The 21,660-nt window shown below is 46.4% G+C and overlaps 1 protein-coding gene across 3 annotated transcripts in view; it reads right to left on the bottom strand.

Moving 5' to 3' along the window:
• The window catches only part of LOC119161161 (lysosomal alpha-mannosidase), a 218,865-nt gene that overhangs the window by 121,369 nt on the left and 75,836 nt on the right, over positions 1–21,660 (bottom strand). For all 3 annotated transcript variants that reach the window (XM_037413512.2, XM_075879813.1, XM_037413511.2), the window contains exon 11: positions 2,135–2,201. In XM_037413512.2, the coding sequence (XP_037269409.2) occupies positions 2,135–2,201 (67 nt within the window). The remainder of the gene's footprint in view (positions 1–2,134; positions 2,202–21,660) is intronic.

Raw genomic sequence — 21,660 nt, 5'->3', positions numbered from 1 at the left:
TATCAGAAAACGTGTTGGAGTTCGTGTCCTGTTCTCGGCACCGTTCAAATTAATCAGCCTCACCAAATCTACCAACCCCCTGAAAACGAAATCATCAACAGAATGCAGAGTTCAACATCGAAACAGGTATGCGGCCTGCTCCCGGGAAGTCGTCTATAGAACCCCCATTTCATGTGGTGCTTGTTATGTAGGAACGACTGGAAGGTGTCTGAACGATCGGCTGAGAGAGCACGCGAACAATGTTAGAAACGGGAAAGATGGTTTTCTTGTCCAGCACTGCACTGAGTGCAATTGTGTTCCCCTCTTCGAGGACACAGCGATGCTGAACACAGAGATGTAAGCACCCGGGTCATTGTCGAGGCTACGCAGATGGCACGCGAACAGGTGCCTTGTATTAGCAAGCCCTCCGTGGCTTTGTCCGAGAAGGAACGCAGGTTCCTCGAAGGTTTCGGTGCGGGCAGGTAGTTATTTTATCTTTACCTTTCTGTTTCGTTTTCTTCTAGGTTTTTTCTTTGCTGTTTTTCAGTGCCTTAGTTTTTGTGTTGTTTGTTTTTGTTTTTCTTACTCATGTTCTGCTCTTGTGCCATATGGTTTTTATCACATGGTCACTGTCTCCTCTATATATTTTCGTGCTCTGCGCAATAAACTCAGTTGGAAGTTAGCGCTCGTGTCTTTCGTGTACTTCTTGTCTCTGTGTCGTCGTTTTGTTCTCGCGCTATAACTATCGTCATTCCATACCAACTAGCCCAAGCTGCCACACTTCTAAGTTACCCTTATTGCAACCCGACGAACGTTTCGCCGTTGTGCATATTGGCATCGTTGACCCATTACCCCCATGCCAAGGCTATCGATACCTTCTGACCTGTGTAGATTGTTTCACTCACTGGCCCGAAGTGATTCTTCGCCCGACATGTCTGCAGCTACTGTCGCAGCGGCTTTTGTTTCTACCTGGATATTCCGATTCAGCTGTCCAACAACGATTGTATCGGACCGGGGTCGCCCATTCGAATCTTCCCTATTTTCCGAGCTCCTGAAACTTCTTGGTATTTCATGCCTGCGTACAGCGTCATACCATCCACAAACAAACGTTCTCGTCGAGAGATTCCACCGGCACCTCAAAGCAGCACTCACAGCACACGGTTATCCCGACAGGTGGGTCGACCGCCTCCCGCTCACGCTACTAGGAATGTGATCTTCTTTCAAGGAGGACCTCTCGTGCTCCACTTCTGAGCTTGTTTATGGCACTTCGCTTCGCCTGCCTGCCGATGTTTTTGAAGAAAGTGGTAGTGCCATCCAACTAACAGCAACAGAGTACGTTGACCAGCTGCGCGACGTCTTTCGACACATTCGTCCACAGCCTACTCGCAGCCAGCCACGTGCAGCATACATCGCTCAGGACCCCAAAACAGCGACACACGTGTTGGTGCGGTACGGCCCTGTGTGCGTTCCGCTTCAACCACACTACTTTGGCCCCTTTCGTGTGTTAGAGTGCTGGCCTGCTTACTTCGCCCTCGACATTATTGGGGCACGCGATACAATCACGCTGGAGCGGTTCAAGCCAGCGTCCTCCGTTGGATACGAGGGCCCCTCCTAGCCAGTGTTCCTCCCGTCACCACCTCTCAGTCACGTTCTTTAGGATAACACTACAACTGAGAATTGTTCGTCGCACCAACTTTTTCTCTGGAGCAATCTGCAGCGACGCGGCCGCCACTGCGCACCCCGCGGTCGTAAAAACATGCGGAGCAGCATTCCAAGCCATCTGCTGCTCTCCTCTCTGTTTTTCCTTTGTCTTTTTCACTCTTTCCACTTCCGGTGCACTGCGTGTACCTTTTCTATTTTCGACTCTCTGGTTGTCGGAATAAAGTAGACGTTGTTACTGAAAAGACGCGTCTATCTCGTACAACCTAGCTCTACAACACGTTAACTAGTCTGCACAAAATGGAAATTGACGCTCAGTGTATAGGCACCTTTTATAAGATACTACATTCTCTTTTTTTGGAAGGGGGGGCAATGAATGTTAAACAACCATTTCTTTTTTTTACCCCTTTCTGATTCAAAGTATGCTTTTAAGGTCCGTAGCATTGGCTATATATAGCAAACCATCGCACAAAAATATGAAATGAATATTACTTACGTAACACATCCAGAGAGGTCTCCGTGACCTCTTTGGGACCAGCCAGGACACCCAGTTGCTTAGCCGCCTAAAGAAACGCGTTGTTTGTAAATCACTTTTATTCTTTATATACAATACAGAGTATCAAAAAATACGGCTTCCAAGAGCGTGCCATCCCTACTGCTTTCTCTCTATTTCTATGAACACCTTTCGCCTGTTTTAGTCTGGTTTTTGAGAATATATTCAATAAAAATACCTCAATTTATGGAATGGCAATAAACAAACTGTCTCTGTACGAAGCCTAATATTACTGTTTTGCCCTCACACATGATGAAATGCGGGCTTTTTGTTTACTAGTAAAGGCCACAGAGAAAAATAGAAGGACAAACTGCTAGAAACGATGTTTTGAAATGAGACACTCGCTGTTACCATCGTTACTGAAAACTAAGAATTGAATGGCTCCTCTGAGTTGCCCTGATTAAATGCACGCACTCAGTTGCACTATTCTGTCCGAACTAATGGGTTTCATTTGGTGCTACCACATTATTATAGAGAAACTCTCATCACCGAATTTAAAATGCAAGATGGCAAACAGTTCGTGCGCATATTGAGCCACACAACATCCACAAAAATAACTGAATATTATTTTATTTTAACTAATACTAGTTTCATGATTAACGATGACTGTCTAGTCAAGGATTGAAAATACATGTTAATAGAAAGCATGAACTAATGTCACAGAAATAGTACTTCACCAATAATCAAACATAAGCCTGATGCACAGTTTTACTTGCGAATAGTAGATAACCAGATGTGCCTATTATTCGATCGCTTGGTATCAGAGGTATTCTTGGCCCAATTTGAACGGCATCCATCGCGTGCAACTTATTTTAATTCGATGTCAAACAGCACAGCAAAGCTAAGGAGAAAAAAACGGAAAATAGACTGCCTTGCGACATCGATACTAGTGCTACGTGTTCGGTGTGATACATTTCACAAATACCATCCTGAGTGACGATGCCCTAGCCCTATAGCGATGACGTGTATGATCCGAGTGTTCTTATCCTGCGCCGAAGCGTAGCAACGCACTTGCTCATCGCGTCTGATCTTTGTCGCACCGGTGTAAATGATTTCGTAAAATTATCAAGATAAAAACCACCTTTAAAAGAACGGCGAAAGAAAAGAGCCTGATTGTACGTGTGCTTGTTGGTCATCATGTCGGGGAATCGTTGTGAGTTGCAGGTGAGCTGCAGTCGTCTATTTCGAAGCACATAAAAAGCGCAATAAGCGTGTCTTTTCATATCCCGTATGTTTATACATCAACACGACCACAAGCTATCAAAAGTGGAACGGCGTATAACCAGATATCATGTCTAACAATTCACACGGAGGTATCGTTCAATTTTTCTGTAGACTTTGCATCCACGTAAAAGTAGTAACACCGTGTTAACCGTGAGAGGCTGGATAGGTGGGGCCATCTGGAGGCGCAAAAAAGAACCTGGCAAGCAAGAAACTTATTCTATTTCTCCGCTGATGCTCATTCGCGATAGCTACATTGAATTGACCCCTCTGCGTATACTTGAATACTTTGCACACCAGAACACACCAATATAGCTAACTGAGACACAAGAGTGAACATGGCTGAAGCGTGCATCCTCGGGCACCTCTGCAGTGCTGCTTGGAACGGCGTCCATTTCGTAATCACTGTTCTGCAAAAAGCCAATTGTAGCAAAAATAATTCGCGACGTCGCGAATCGCAGGGATTCCAAGCTCCAGACTACCGTATTGAACCCGAGTAGACACTTTGTATGGCGACGAGAGCAATGCAGGTGACGAGGCATGCCTGAATGTGTCCGCCTAGCAGACGAAAAGTTTGCGGAGCAGCTGAACCTGGCGTCACTCTTTTCTGTGGAAGAGTGGTCAGCTGTGGCGTGATCTGGAGGTGACCATGGGGTAGCGCCTCTGTTGGTGCTACCAGCGCTAAAAATGGCGGGATTGCCGGCCATTTTAATAGTGCTAGATACCAGTGATATAAATCAATAAAACTGATACCTATGCATCCCTCAATTGCGTTTGAGGTTGCGAATCGCTGCTACGGGGTCTATAGCTCCTCGCTGACGCGAAAATCTCGGCATGAGTAAATTTGATATCAGTGCTCTTTTAATTCAGCACAGGCGTGATTAAGACTAACCATTGCCTATTTCACTCAATTGTCCAGTGCTGTAAATGGGTGGAAGCATAGTGTAAGTCGAGTGGGCTCTGCCAGTGCGCAAAGCCTGTGGAATAAACTGCTGTGAATTGCAGGAACATATGTAGCATTGTTCTTGGAGAAAATAACATAAAATGTGTATTTGACTAGAAGCTTCCAATAACATGCTGAGTACCATGGCTAACTAGTACTTTTTTTCTGGTCGCTACTTTAGAAGAGTACACGGACACACACTGCAGAAGTTCTCGAAATTCTTTATACCGTTTTTCACATAAAAACTACACTAAATTTCGGCACTGAAATTCCTCTGGAATGTCTAGCGCTTGATGTGGCTCCAATGACACCATTATGATGTCTGACACAGAAGAAAATTTGCTGGTGGCGTGTTAATAAGGTTACTCATGACACCATCTCTTGTTATAATTATGCACATCGTACGTATGACGCGGGTCTTTCTTGTTTTTGTTTGTCTTTACTTTTTTTGCTTGCTTCTCTTGTAAGTGACCTTTACGGAACCATCGATACTATGTTCCGGGCACCAATACCTGAAACTTCTTAATGCCATCATGCATTAGAGTAACTTATTTAGGACGCTATAGCATCTAAATCTTTCTCTAAGACCTATAGGCAGCTAGTACATTCACCTAGCACAAGAGATGTCAGCTTCGCCGCAAAGACAAAGTAATGAACGCGACAGCAACAAATTGGAATGTCGTACGAAGCTAACTAACAGGCAGCCAACTTTTTAGCTTGATCTCACGTAACTCTTCAGAATGCTGGTTTGTGGGCTATGAATCCTCTGAACACGAAGCGTTGTGATCACAGCAAGTTTACGAGCTGTCTCCAGATGTCCGACGAGATAGCGCGTGTGACCTTTCCTTTAGGAGCAAAGTTTGCGGTTGCTGCTCAAACGACGTACCCCCCTCCCAAGCGGCCCCCTTCACACTCCCTCTTGAGATGTGCTTGAAGAACGATCGACGCTAGGCCTCGCACGCGGATCGATCGCATGTGCCTTCCGTGTGACCGAGATAACCAGTTCTTTTAATCTATGTTTTACTCGCGGTCATCCTCAGCGTTGGCGTCCTTTAACTGGGGCGTAGACCATAACATGCGCGAAGGGGGAGGGGGGGTTGTTGCTTTGGACTTTATATGGAGCAGGACGGCAACGGCACAAACACCCGACAGAGTCCATTTAATATTACTTTCGGAATAAAAATAACACCTTTGAAGCGACAAGTCAGGGTTCCTTTGACGTGCAACTTGCTGGGTGAACAAAGAAAAATTAACTTTTTTAACGTTTCAACTAAACAACACCATTATCAATTGCGAAAATAGAACCCATAATAGAACCGGTGGGTGCGCACTTAATCGATGGTCGAGCGACGCCACGGATAGGTAAACTTTTCAGCCTCTAAATAGGTTTCAATTTTTTGAAGCGGTTCCACCTGTATTTACCGAAGCATCTTTAAAAATATGTTTATATATATCTATGTTCTATACGAATCCTGCTTTTGTCACGACTGTTTTTTTTAAGGGACTGACTCTCATTATACAAGAGGGGCCGTTGAAACAAGCGCGTGCTAGGGTTCCGAATGCGGCTTCAGCGAACCGCTGGAGGGTTCAGCGTGCCATGCTCACCGCTTTTGTCAGGGAAAGGCAGAAAGGGAAAACGCACGCGTGGGAGAGAGTTGAGAGTTGTGTTCCTGGTTACGCAATGCTTGGGTTCTGCGGGCATGGCGGCGCGCGGCGTTGCGCACCCGAATGCCTTCGCACCAGGTCCCGGAAACTCTCAAGTTCAAGTGATCACCTGTAGGGGGCGAAAAAATCAACCGCGGCGCGTTTCTGTTTCAAACACCTAGAGTAGATATACTGATCTCTCTCCCAACTCGCGTAATTGAATTTTTTTGTATGGGCGCCGCCCTCGGGGCCAAATTTCAATTCTAAAAGAATCAAATACTACATCTTTGCGTACCGCTACAGATAAAAAACAAGTAATTCTTATAGCAAGTAGTTTTTCTTAAACATGTGCTGCGTCATCAATTTTTGTAATAGTTTTTGTTTCAGCTGACTGGAGGTCAGCAGCAGCATATCGAAATTATTATCCTGATTTCAAAATATACGGTGGCCAACGGTTGCGACGGCAGGTAACGGCTCGCGGTACGTTCGGATGTGTCTCGCACTGTTTCGTTTCGCTGCAAATTTTTCGAGCCTCTGCTGCATTAGAACCTACACGTATGTCAGAAACTTTCTGACGGACCGGACGGCAACTGTGGGCATATGCAACATCCGCAACAAAAGCTTCCAACTACCAAAAAAAGGAACGCCGCAGGGTTCGGTCATCTCGCCGTTACTTTTCAATGTGGCTACGATCAATCTGCCGAAAATTCTCGACAAAATACCTGATTTACGGCACGCGATCTACGCTGATAACATAACGCTCTGGACCAGGGCTTCGAATACTGGGAGACAAGAGACTTGCCTACAAACCGCCGTAGATGCCATCGAACGGTATCTCAGAGACTGCGGTCTCTGCTGTGCCCCCGAGAAATCCGAGCACCTCGTCCTCAAAGCGAGAACAAGAGGCAGACCCCCTCTATACGACAAGCCCGACCCTAGCGTAACGCTGAAAGAGACCTTAATTCCAAAAGTCGAGACCCTGCGAGTGCTTGGAGTTCACATCTACAAGGATGGATCGGGAGCTGCCACCATACCGAGACTCCAACGGACACTATCACAACTCACGCACCTCGTCAAGAGGATCGCGAATCAACGAAACGGACTCAAAGAGCACGACACGCTACGTATAATGCAAGCTCTGTTCACCAGCCGCATTACGTACGGCACGCCGTACCCGAATTTGAAAACCGCTGAAATTTAAAAACTTAATATCATGATAAAAAAGGCCACTAAAGTAACCCTGGGACTTCCGCCAATGGCCTCTACCACACGTCTCCTAAAGATGGGCGTCCACAACACGTGGCAAGAGCTCATCGAAGTGCATAAGAACAGTCAGCTCGAGAAGCTCAAGCTGACGCCCACGGGGAGGTTGGTGCTCCGGTACCTCAACTACAGCGACATGTTCATCGCCGATACAGACCGGGAAAAGCGCATCCCGCTGTACATTAGAGAGTCGCTGTCCATCGCACCCATTCCACGCAATATGCATCCCACTTTCCACAGAAGTAGACGCGAGGCTAGAGCTAACGCTATTCGACGAAAGTTCAAGCAAGACCCGGACGCCCGCTACACTGACGCGGCCAAGTATCCGCATAGAAACGCGTACGCTGTCAGCGTCATCGATTCTCAAGGCCGAGAATTAGCGTCGGCCACGGTCAACGCACTCAATTCAGACGCCGCAGAAGAATCGGCAATTGCTCTAGCAACCTAAACATGTACAGACACCGCGGTGATTTTCACCGAATCACAAGCCGCTTGCAGGAATTTCGCTAAGGGCCGTATCTCAGCCAATCCATCAATATTTTGAAATGGCGAAGCACTCCACTCCCATGCACTTGTGTATTATGGGTGCCAGGACACGAAGGTCTGCAGAAAAATGAAGCGGCCCACGCCGCTGCCCACGAGCACGTCAGCCGGGCTGCCCCCTGCCCACAGGACATTCGACCCGTTGTTGAAGAGACGGAAGTTGTTCAAAACACCTACTCGTCGTTACTCCAGCATTGCAGGCTGGAGCGACGAGTATACCATCCACCACACCCAAAACTGACAAAAGAGGAAAGCGTAATACTGAGACGCCTGCAAAGCAGCACATACACACATGGGGCCCTAATGCACCGTCTCTACCCAACGAGATATAGCTCTATGTGCCCGCTTTGCAACGTACCGGACACCCTGGCGCACTTGCTTCTTGCATGCCAGTGTATTGCCAGACGTAATCTGCAACAACATACGACTGATAACGAAGCAGGACGGACGAACGAAGACCTAACCGAAACGTGGGAGGCGAAGCCTGCCCTCGAGGACCTGGAAGATCAACAACTTGTCACCAGGGCCAAGAGGGCAGTAGAAGCCAGAGGGTTCCTAGACTAAGGAGCCCTCCCACCTCAGGGTGACACCGGGCATTGCTCGGGGCACTGTTTCAAAATAAACTTCTCTCTCTCTCTCCATCTGTCACCGGAAAAACGCGTTACCTGCGGCATGGCTTCATGTGAGAACGAGTCGCTGACTAAATAGTTAATTCTAAAATTCTATCGCCAGGTAACACCAACCGGGCCGTTGCGATGAAAGAAGGCAAACACACCACTGTCACCTCGCGTGTATCTTCGTAGCTAGCCCATATATTAGTGCAAAAACTACGAGTTAATAGTTTACTATAGTCGCATTTAAGAAACATCACATAATTATGGGTGTGGTTTTGCTATAGTGTGAAAAAGAAAGTGTCACATAAATCAGAAATACTTTTTTTTCTGCCACAGCCTCCTGGCTCACCTGACATGGAAGCAGCTGTGTACAGTGGGCAAGGAACCTGCTACATGACATGCCTTGTGAAGAAGCAGCTCTGAGTGATACACGTCTTATGAGTTACAATTACATATATGTATAAAAACTGCTGTTTACTAGTTAACTGAGGTTATCTGTTTACTTTAGCAAACTTCTTGCATTGATTATGCATTGATTTCATGCATATATATCTAGTGATGTTACTTGTTTTTCCAGACTGCCATGCAACGACAGGATGACTGCCCGCGAACGTCGACTCTTCAAGACGTTGAAACATCTGAATGTCCACTACAACAGGTCATCTCGAGCCTCACACATGTAATGCTGTATTTGTGAATGTTTTGCCACGCATATCGTGTAAGGGTGCTTTAGATTGGCCACAAGCATAGAATATATACTTCAATACCGTTGAAACTGTAACACTGTGAGTTAGATTGTGTGGCTCTGCTGAGCTCAACAACACAGGCTTGATGCCAGCCACAGTGGCCATAATTCAATGGGGGTGAAATGCTAAGACGCTTGTGTGCTTTAGGAATTGTTCGATTTGTCTGCACCACGTGATTCATTTTACAAAGTGCTGCACCTCGCCGTTCGTTTCAGTGGTGCAGCAATGGCATTTTCCAAACCATGCCATTCATTTCAAAAAGCGCAGGAGAGGTACAGCACAAAAACTTGTCCATGATTTTCCTATACCTCCCACTCTGACGGCACTGGTTTGGTGCAGCCGCACGCCCAGCTCAACAAACGACATAGCATTAGACGTAGGTGCCGTACCCACCTCTATAAACGTGGAGGGTTTTGCCAAGACATTTGCATCTCACTAAATTAAGCGAACAAAAATAAGAATTGTGCATTGTCATTCACTTGTGATGTCACACTACTGAACTCGTGCTGCAGAAGTTCTGAACTTCTCTTGCACAGCTGTGAACCAGTTCCCATTGGTGCAAGTAAACTAAATTGACCCTTAAAAGATGGAAGCTTGAAAATATGAAAAATTTGCGAACATGAGGTGTCAGAGCAAATGTTTCGACAAACAGTCTTGTCTCCTGCGAGGCTGCAATGTCATTTGTTTTAACCCCTGGAAGCCAGAATCAATCTAGTTTTGCCCACTAATGTAAGACTCATGATTACTTCATAGTTTACATGTGAACCATCAGAAATCAAAAAATTGCATTACAAAACGAACACCCCATCAGTGCGGAGCTTTTCAACATTCATATGTGCTTTGTGAGACAGCTTGCAATCTATACTCAGAATTGTTTTGTTTTAATTAACAGTGTTTAGCTCATACAATTTTACCAAATAGATGCACCAAAGCTCATAAGGCTGCACTCAAGTGGTTTAGCTTTGCCCATATGTTCAATAGGCTCCTAAAATCATAAATCATAAAGGTGATGAGCACTTTCAGCACAGCTTCGTCAAAAACGTGAATGCTGTCATGAAGAGCAAGACTGCGTTCATTGGATGTGGTACTGTTTTTTTTTTTTTCATATAGCAGAGAAACGTCCCAGATTTCTTTGAGCACATCTGCTTCTGTTTAAATTAAGTTGTCGTAGCTATAGTGTCTACCACTACGAAGAGAAATTCTTTGCACTACCGTCATTGAAAAAATCTAGGAAATCGCGCAGGTAGTTGAAACATAGATGATTTTGACTTATCCACAGCCACACTGCAAAATAGTACGTATTTCAAGTTTTAACCTCTAAGCGTAGCAGGTAGAATACAACGTCAGCTTTCAAGCCTAAGTATACTGAAAAAGTAAACACAATAACGAGTGTGTAGTAAATGTGACCTTTATTGATCCAGTATTCGGACAGATTCGCATCATGTACCACCAATTGATTTCAGGAGTGCTTGCTTGCCAGAGAGTACTCAAGTTCTATCGATATGTCTATGCAAAAAAGAGATTGTGTTCAGAGCTGAGCAGATAGTGTGCTGTAAGAGCACTAAAAAAAGATGTACAAACAACAAAATTGTACAATGCATGCCTAAAGCCTATTTGCTTAGAATTGGGTCTTTTCGATATGTAAGCACACACCTCATAAATGTTCCTTTCAAATGCATGATTGCTGCATACTCATCAGACTGGTCATTACTTGCGACAAGAACTTCTAGCGGTAGTAACTGTGTAACTGAACTCTAGCAATAAATGTAGCAAGCCTGAAATAATTTTAGGCTCATCACCTTAATACATATTACCTATGATATGGGCTCATGGCTTAGAATTAAAACTAGACCTACCTGGTCGACACGAAATTGCACAATTGTGAGGTACTCAATGTTGCATTGCAGAGAAAGAAAGATTCAGAAGTGCACGCGTCCGCAACTGCTTATTTAATAAATTTAGCAAAACTACATTGCTATAATTTTTCCAGCTATCTATCGGCAATGTGCAAGTTTCCTTCGCAATTCCACATTATGCATTCACTTCACTTCAAGATCAACACTACAGGGCAAGTGCCACATCTGACGGCAGAATCGGACCCTTAATTGTCTTGAAGCCACGCTAATTAACTCAAACGCCGACACAAAGAAAGCGACGTTCATTCAGCGATCTCGATGTTCAGTTATATGCATATTCTTGTTAGTTTTTAAGAGTCTTTACACATGGGTTGAAAGCTTCCTATATGTATGAGTGACTTGTTTTGTTTGGACCCGACCGTATACATTGGCTGTACCGACTTGGACACTCGCCATAAACGATTCGAACCTTACTTGATTGATGTTGTTTTTCCCAGTATAGGCTAGTTAGGTCCCCTGGCAATAATTACAGACGCGAATCGCGATTGAGCAAAGAAAAAAAAATTCTACCAGAGTAAGCGAGGAGCGTGAACCAGCAGTGAGCCCCCCCCCCCCCCCCCCCCCACCTACAGCAAAAAAAAAAAAAATGGGTTTCTTGATGATGATAGTACTACCAGTGCCATCTCACCTCGCGGTAATGCAGTTCAGTACGCTACCGCTACGTATTTGCATGTCATTTCAATACAACAGCCCAAAGATACAGTTTCCGTTCGCTAAACTGGTATGTGTTCTGTGTTCGCACGCAAACGCGAGCCGCACGAAGGTCCCACTCGCTCACAGCGCCATAGCGTCTTGTCGCGTATAGACTGTTTTTTTTTTATTTTTACTATTTAAAATGTTCAACTAAGCATAGATAGTGATATGATGTAAATTACTTTCGATAAAGAACTCTTTTTTGATATCACAAAGTCATGAACCCGAGAAAAAATCACCGCCTTTTTCTGATCTGGTAAGCCATCTAGCATGCGGTAAGCTCGCTGTTTGCCTAGAAAGTATACGCCTACGACTGTGGTTCGATCGTTCCTTGTCAGTTTTTACGCGGTGAATTTCGGCTGAAGTGACGCAGGTTTTTTATAGAATAAGTCTATTAGACGTTCTGACAAGGTTCAAGTCATTGAGTGTGAAATATTTTATTATACAGTGCCCTGACCGAGTCCGCCACTGTTTGTGCAGTATATTAACAGCAACGACTTTCTGCTCGAATAAGGCGCAGTATTTTCAAGTTTTTCTTTTCCGCAATGAGCAACAGCACTACGAAAGCATAGTGAATATATCTCTTGAGCTGTAGTCATCTGCTTTTCTAACAAGATTTATTCACGCCACGCCGTCACATCGGCTACCGCTCTTGCATGAAGCCACGCGTTGGAGTGCATGGTGGTTCATTTTTCATTTCACCGAACTGATGGTTTTTGTTAACTGAGCAGTAACTGTTTGTTTCTCAAGCCTGAAGGAGTGACTGTATCTTACTGGCTCGTTTGTTTTTACAAGTGTGCACTTGAACATAGCTCTACTTTACATCAAACGACGCTGACGTGCCTGCGTGTCTCTGTTTATCTCCTCTTTTTCTAATTGCGATGTTTGAGTGACGCTTGGTGCCGCGGTACTTTGACCTGTGATAGATAAAAATGTTACGTGAGCCTATTTATAGGGGAAATATTATCATCGTTGGAATAGCTGTTGGCTGCGTACCTTTAGTTCATAGCCGAGGTTGAGCATCGGTGTTGAAGTCATCGCGGTTCGTTCGCCTGAGAAGTGCTCTGAACATAACCGAGTATCCGCGGAACGTACAAGGTTTTCCGTGTTTAAGTTGGCAAGACATAGAAGCCACTGCTTCTCGTCAACAGGAAAAACGATGCAACTTGAAGAGTCCGCAGCCACAAATACTCCGCGTTTGGTGATGCACATGGCATATTTATTCCCAGAGCAGTTTCCTTTTCCTGTAGTTGTTACTGCACCCAAAAACAGCGCAGTGGTTCCCTGGTGACCAATTCTTGACCGTCATGGCAAATATTAAAAGCAAATTCTGCAGGTTGGCTTGATACATCGCAAATTACTCGATAACGCCACACGTGCAGGCATCAACACACATTCCAAGCCGTCACCCACATGCCAAAGAGGAGGAGTGCGTTGTTTGCCAGACCAGACCTTCTCACCCGCTGCAAAGGTCTATAGAGGAGCTTGCTCAGAGGTGCATGGGTTTTTCTTGGCAAGGCCATTTCTGTAGGAAGGCTTGTTAATAAGCCGGCGCATAATATTGTCACAATGCAGAAACAGCCGCAGTTGAGTACAGGACAACTCACTTTAATTGTACCAGAACACTGGCAAACTGATCTGATGAGAACCTCGTCTTTCTCTCTCGCTGCGCGTGCTCTTCGTTGTTCTCTCGGTGCTGCATATTCAATGCGGCACATGCCGTCCTTCAGAGAGCAGCGTCCCGATGCTCTTTTACAAAAGACGGTGCCGTAGATGTATGGTGCAAATCAGTCAGAAGAATAGGGCTTCATTCGCACAACGTGCACTATTTCTGGTTTTCGCTGGCAAGTTGTCGAGGGGCTGACAGGAACGACCACGTAATTAACGTCCCTCAGGCGTTGTAAAACAATGTAAGGGTCAAAATACCTCTTCAGCAATTTTTAGACAGTCCCCGGCTGCGGATAGGACTCCATACCAAGACTTTCTTGCCGGGCCGATAGACGACATGTCGGTGTCGTATATTATAACGTTGGGCGTCATAATTTCGCTGCTGGGTGATTCGGACGCGTGCAAGCTGCCTCGCTTCTTCTGCTTATTGGGTAAAAGATGCAGCGTCCATATCGATGTCAGTGCAGTCGTCCAGTAACATAGCGTCAAGCATCGTCGTCAGTTCACCGTCATGAAGGAGGCTGAACGGCGTTCTTCGTGTAATTTCTTGCTGCGCTGTATTATAGGCGAACGTGATGTACGGTAGAATGCCGTCCCAGTTCTTGTGATCCACTTCAACGTACATACTCAACATGTCAGCAAAGTCTTGTTGAGGCGTTCTGTTAAGCCGTTTGTTTGTGGATGATAGGAAGTGGTTTTTCGATGGGCTGTTCCACTGAGCTCAAGCACTGTCTTCAGAAGCGCGGCTGTGAAAGCGGTACCTCAATCCGTTATTATGAATGTCGGAGCACCATGCCTCAGGATGATATTTTCTATGAATAATCGTGCGGTTTTAACGGCGGTGCCACTTTACAAAGCCTTTGTTTCCGCGTAGCACGTAAGATAATCAGTGGCGACTATTACCCACTTGTTGCCAGCATGGGAAGTCGATATGGTCGGTGGAGATCCATTTCAATTCGGGCAAAAGGTACCATGGGCACCTGAATTGGTTGTATTAGTCCAGCTGGTTTTAACGGTGGCGATTTTCGTCGTTGGCAATCGAGGCACGTGCGCACGTAATGTTTCACAATAGGGGAATTCTTGGCCAGTAAAGTTTCTGTTGTATTCTGGCCAATGTGCGTGTGTATCCGAGATGACTGGACGTTGGGTCATCGTGGCAAGCACTAAGTATTTCCTCACGGACTGACGTCTGAACGACAAGTAGGTGGGTGCTTCCTCTGGGAGAAATGTTCTTTTTATACACAACACCACTACGTAAGCAGAAGACGGCAGACTTCTTGCAAATCTTCTAGGGACGGTTGTTGTCCAGCCATTCAAAAATTCTATAAGGGGAAGCAACTCGCTGTCTTCCTTCTGCTTGCACGAAATTGTAGCGGTGTCGAAGACTCTAAAAAACGCCATGTTATCATCTTTTCTGTCATCGTCGCGCTTTATCGGTGACCTTGATAAGCAATTGGCGTCGGCGTGCTGCCGTCTGGACTTATACACGACCGTCATATCAAATTCTTGAAGGCGTAAGCTCCACCGTGCGAGCCGACCAGACTGGTCTTTCAAGTTGGTCGACCAGCAGAGGGAATGATGGTCGCTGACTACGTGGAAGGAACGGCCGTAGAGACACGGACGAAACTTCGTAACTGCCCATACGACAGCGAGACACTCTTTTTCCGTTGTGGAGTAGTTGGACTCGGAGCGGGAAAGCGTCCTACTAGCATATGCGATCACACGTTCGACTGAGTATTGCCACTGGACGAGTACAGCACATAAACCTACGTTGCTGGCATCTGTGTGAACCATGGTAGGAGCAGCCTCATCAAAGTGAGTAAGCACAGGCGGTGTCTGCAGGCGTTGTCGGAGATCGTCAAATGCCGCTTGTTGATCGTCGCCCCATGTGAACGAAAGGTCTCCTCTTCTGAGTCGTGTTAACGGCGAGACTATGTGGGAGAAATTGGCAGTAAACCTGTGGTAGTATGCGCATAGGCCAAGGAAACGCCTGGCTGTTTTCTTATCTGTTGGCACCAGAAATTTTCTGACGGCCGCAATCTTATCGGGATCAGGTCCAACACATTCATGGCTAACAACATGGCCAAAAAATTGGAGCTCCTTGAAACTGAAATGACACTTTTCGGGCTTCAGTGTCAGGCCGGCAGTCCCTACTGCTCCGAATACCAATAGATGCCTGCTCAGGTGTCGCTCAAATGTTTTTGAAAAAACAATGACGTCGTCCAGATAGACCATACATGTCTGCCACTTAAGGCCTGACAGAACGGTATGCATTAGTCTGTGAAATGTTGCGGGGGCTGAGCACAATCCGAAGGGTAAGACTTTAAATTCATAAAGCCTGTCAGGTGTTACAAAAGCCGTTTTTTCTCTATCTCGCTTGTCGACCTCAATTTGTCAATACCCACTTTTGAGGTCCAGTGACGAGAGGTAGCGTGCATACCTCAGCCTATCGAGTGAATCATCGATGCACGGTAATGGGTATACGACTTTCTTTGTCACGTGGTTCAGCTCTCGGAAGTCGACTCAAAATCACAAGCTTCCGTCTCTCTTTTTAACCAGCACTACCGGCGATGCCAAAGGGCTTCTTGACAGCAGGATGACGTCATCATCGAGCATATCCTTCACTTGTTCCTGGATTGATTCACGCTCTGTTGGTGCTACGTGGTATGGGTTCTGTCGTATTGGCCTTGCCATCCCCTCCGTTATTATCCGGTGCTTCGTCAGTGGCATTTGACTGACCCTCGAGGTCGATTAAAAACACTCTTTGAACTGGTTAAGAAGATCTACTTGACGCTGTCTCTGCGCAGATGTTAAATCCGTGCTTACGTCAATAGGTGGTGTGACTGACGTGGCTTGCGGCTTGGCCTGTTGTACTACACAGCACTCAAGGATTTTGGTGATCTCGTCGAAGTAGGCAACTGTAGTGCCTTGTGTAACGTGTCGTCGCTCGTTGGTAAAATTCGTCAACAGAACCTCCACCTCACCGCACACAAAATTCACAATACTTCTCGCTAGTACAACACCGCGAGGGAGTAGAAGCGTCAATACTTGTTCACTGATTCTTTCTCCAGTATGCTGCGCGCTGCACGTGGCCCAAAACAAGGCGACCCAATAAAGGAGGTGCGGTCACATCGTCAATGACTCGCAGGGATTTTCGGTGTAGCGCTGCGCTTTGATCCGCTGAAGAGGTCAGTACACCGTCCGGTATATTGATGATGGCAACATATCCACGCAAGAAATCCATCCCTAAGATTGCCTGTTTGCAACACTCGGAAAGAATAACGAAAGTTGCGACAAAGAATGCATCCCCTATCTTCATTCTTGTGGTGCACTTTGTAGGTGTGAGTAGCTGCCCTCCAGCTCCTCTACTCTGCGGTCCTGTCCATTCCATTCCAACCTTCTTGAGCTTATCTGCCAGACTCTCACTCACTATTGAGAACTCCGCGCCAGTGTCGACCAATGCCATGACGTCATGCCAGTTTATTGTAATAGCAACTTCGTCAGTAATAACCGCATTTTTTCTCGAATCATTGAAAATTTGTGTCTCCTCGCTCGGCAGTATTGGGGGATTTTCCGCAATTCGACGATTTGCAACCTTCCCCCCTGAGGTCGCTGCTTTTAGTTTCTCCGGCGTGGACTAGAAGATCTCCCTCTTGGCATTTCAGTGGTGCTCCGCCTAGAGGATGGAGAATAACGCCCAGGTGAGGGTGAGCGCGACCAATACCTAGGAGGAACATCCCGTGGGGTCATGACACTCATGTCGACGTCAGGTGTTTCGTTGAAATGGCGCCGAGGAATATTGAAAGGAAACCCTTGGTACCCTGCGACGCGATCGATACGGGCAATACCGAACGATGTGGCCTGCTTCCCCACAATGAAAGCACAGGGGCCTATGGTCAGGGGTGCGCCAGATGTCAGTTTTGTGAAGTGGTGGCCGCCTCGGCGTCGAAGTTTCTCTGTAGTACCAAGGTGCTGCCTGCGGATGTTGCTGGTGGTACTGGTGCGTGTGTCGGCACGTTCGCTGGCCGTCGGCGGACTATGTCTGCATAGCTTGTCCTGGGGGTGCTCGTGTTGGGCTCAAGAAGCGAGAGCGCTTGCCTGATTTCCTGGCGCACAACTTCTGTTACTGAGGCGATTGCGCAGTCATTCGGTTTGGCGACGAGCTTCTTGACCTCTTCTTGTACGATTTATTGTATCAGTTGGTGCATAGAACCTTCGTCGTGTGTTGTTGCTGTGGTTGTGGCTGCCGCGCTGATCGGTGCACTGTGGGTTGGGCAGTCATAATGCCGGTAGCAAAGATGCAGTGCGCGTTCGATGGATGTCACCTCCTTGGAGAATTCATCAACACTTGTAGGTGGGTTTCGTGCGAGACCAGCGAGCAGCTGCTCTTTAACGCCCCGCATGAGGTAGCTAAAATTTTTGGCTTCGGGCATATTGGGATCTGCTCGATGAAACAGCCGCGCCATGCCGTCAACAAACATCATAACGGATTCATTCAGTTTTTGAATCCGTGACTCGAGGAGACGCTGTGCGATTTCTCGTCTTTCGGTGCTCGCGAAAGTATCGAGGAACTTCTGCCGGAACTCGTCCGAAGACGACCACACGCGATTCGTAAATCATGTTCAAGTTCCGTCTTGAAGCGAAAAATACATGTAGCTGAATTTCTGTGTGGTTTTCCACCCGTTAACATTCGCTCTGTGCTCGAACTCCTCGAGCCAGTCATGTGCGTCCTCATATGCGTTTCTGTGGAAGTCAACCGGTAGTCGAGGGTTCAACACAGTCACCTGTGTCGTGCTTGGCAGCACAGGTTAGGGCCAGTGCTTCCAGGCACCGTCATGCTTTCTGGCAGGGTCACACTTTCCGGCTATGGACCGAACTCCGGGCTGAGGCCTAAGAAGCGGTGGCATGCTGCGGTGAACGGGAGTGTCGATGCGCGGAAGTATTTCTGGACTAGATGCGGGGCTGTTGTCAGGCATCCCGAACATGTACCCAGCGCCTCCACTGGTGTGACAATACAGAAACAGCAGCAGTTGAGTACAGGACAACTCACTTTAATTGTACCAGAACACTGGCAAACTGATCGGATGAGAACCTCATCTTTCGCTCTCGCTGAGCGAACTCTTCGTTGTTCTCTTGGTCCTGCATATTCTATGCGGCAATAAGTAAGTTGAGAGGAGGGTTATTGGGCACGTCTCACGGCCGGCACTGCACTGTGTTGGCCACGTTAATCAGCACGTTAACCACACCTGCCTCTTTGTGCCATACTGGCCGCTGCCGTGAGTCAAATGCGTAGCTCGGGGAGCTATCAGGCAATCTTCAATGGGGTTGAGAGCAGGTAGGTGAGGGGGCTTGGTAGGATATCGGTACCCATGCGTAACTCTCATCATAGAAACTTGTCACGTGCTGCCGTGCCTACGAAGCGACGAGAAGGAAGTGGACGTAGCCGCGAGGAGGCGGGCACTCGGATAATCGAAAATTGACGGCTTGGGTGGTGTCTTGCCATCAAGTGAGCGTTGGTGGAATCACCGGAGAGGCGACCGGAGAAGTGCACACTGGCAACATTAGTGCACATGCTGGCGGCCGCCAGACAAGGCACGAGCATATTAGGCTTGTCGAGCAAGCTCCAAAATACATTCCTCCCCCCCCCCCTCTATTTCCTGCAGTCGCGACTCAAACCACTGCCGCTGCTGCCAATCAATCCAGACAGGTGTTCGACGTCTGACAATGATGAAACTCAGCACAACTGACGTACACGAATACAGGGGTGATATGGCTGAGACTAAATTGGCAACAATTAATTTTCAAGTTTTAAGCAGACGAACCTTCCATTGGAACAGTTACCAGCATTTAATATGTCGTTGAGGCGCTTGAAAAAAACAAATTTTCAGCAACGTGTGAATACAAGTGCATATTTTAATTGCCTTATATTACGCATAACACTGAAACAGACTTTGCAGAAAGTTTTAAGCAGAATATTGCTCGGTACTACCTTTTTAAATACCGCGTGATGTACCTAGCACTTGTAAGAAAAATGCGAAATAACATAAAAAAGATATTTTGAAAACTAGGTTCACCGGAAACATAAAAAAAACGCATCACCTTCTTCAAGATTAAAAAAATGCAATTGCACGAGAATTGTAGTTACGTAACACCTGGGCCTTCGTTTAAGAAAAGTGACATGATAGTGTCAAGTGTACTGCAAGCTTTTAACAGAAAACAAAAGCGCGCTGAACCGCCGTTCTTCACCTTCTCGTGCGACACTATTTTCAAGAAGCCTCGGCGCACCGACCATTTCTTAAAGATTGTGCGTATGGCACTAAATAATGAATGAATGGCACTGGTAACTGCTCTTGACGCGCGCAACCACACATTACTAATACTGCCCACGTTGCTCTGTTCTATTTTTGTTATTATCGTAGGCCATAACCGCTGATGTAGAGGACCTCCAGATATATATATATATATATATATATATATATATATATATATATATATATATATATATATATATATATATATATATATATATATATATATATATATATATATATATATATATATATATATATATATATATATACTTGCGATTGCCGCCCGTGCCGCTCCGCGACTCGCGTAACTTGCACAGCGCTACGCAGATAACCTGCGTGTTCACGCAAATGAAGCGCCGAACGTACAGAGGCCGGTTTAGTTGCAAATAAAAAAAAAGGATGTATGCCAGTTACACTGCAGAACAGCCGCCGACCGAAACACTGGTAGAACGTAAGCTAAACCTAAAAGCTCATGCAGCCCAGAGCCGGCACGCAGCGACGCCTGTGAAAGTGCTTGTTGCGACATAGAAGTGTGGGAGTTTGGGCTAGTTGGTATGGCGTGACGATAGTTATAGCGCGAGAACATAACGACGACAAAGGAAAAAAAAGGAGATGAGCGCTAACTTTCAACTGAGTTTATTGCACAGAGTGCGAAAACATATAGAGGAGACAGTAACAAGGTTACAAAAACCATGTGGCACAAAGAGGAATGCATGAGTAAGGAAAAAGAACAAAAGCAAAGAAAAGAAAAAGGCAAAGAAAAATGTATAAGGAAACGAAATATAAAAGTAAAAGTAAAAGTACTATAACTCGTTGCTCGCACCGAAAACTTCGAAGAACCTTAGTTCCTTCTCGGACAGAGACACGGAGGGCTTGCTAATGCATGACACCTGTTCGCGTGCCATCTGCTCGGCCTCTACGATAACTCGGATCAGCGCCTCTTCGGGTCAGCGCCTCCTCTATAAAAAATAGAGGAGGCGCTGCTCGGGTGCGCTCATCCCTGGGTTTATAAATGTGTCCTTGAAAAGGGGCACACAGTTGCACGCAGTGCAGTGCTGAGCAAGAAAACCACCTTTCCCGTTTCTAATATTGTTAGCGTGTTCTCTCAGTCGATCGTTCAGGCACCTTCTATTAAGGCACCTTCTGTTCTGGCACCTTCTGGTCGTTCAGACATAACAAGCACCACAGGAAAGGGGGGTCTGTCTCCTCTATATGTTTTAGCGCTTTGCGCAATAAACTCAGTTGGAAGTTAGCGCTCGTCTCCTTCTTGTCCCTTTGTCTTCGTTCTGTTCTCGCGCTATAACTATCATCATCGGCTTGTTGCAAGTTTCGATTACCAAATTGAGCAGTGGCAAATCACCGTTTATGAAAACTGTGCCACATGATCACTGACGCGTCTTTTAGTCAAGAATAAAGCGCTGAGGTATTCGTTAAAACTGGTTTGAACACGCGTTCTGTCACCACGGGTTTGCAAATAAGCAAGTGGGTCTGTCGCTGCCTGCAGACACCTATGGGCGGACTTGGAGTGCTATGGCTTTTTAAAAATACAAAATGCAATGAAAGCTCGCTTGTCTAAATAAACTGGTAGTGAATGGGGTCGACCGGGAGCAACCCGCACGCGTTCTCTCACTAACGAAACCCAGTTTGAGAGCTAACAAGCCAGTGCGTCCAGGAGATGAGTCTCATGGAGGGGAATGACTCCACGTTCACGCAACAAGACTCGCTCACAGCAAACGCAGGTGCGTAGGTGACCGCACGCAGCAGCGTCGACATGAAAACCGATCGCCGCGACCGGAGAAACGCGCCACACACAACAAAGAACCTTAGAGTCAACACTGCCACACATTACACTCGATCGGTTAGGGAGGATAACTCGGTGGTTTCGCTAAGCGACAGTGGTGCCACAG

Source organism: Rhipicephalus microplus, chromosome X (assembly GCF_043290135.1).
Source record: "Rhipicephalus microplus isolate Deutch F79 chromosome X, USDA_Rmic, whole genome shotgun sequence".
Lineage (NCBI taxonomy): Eukaryota > Metazoa > Arthropoda > Arachnida > Ixodida > Ixodidae > Rhipicephalus > Rhipicephalus microplus.
This window is presented reverse-complemented; position numbering and strand designations above follow the sequence as displayed.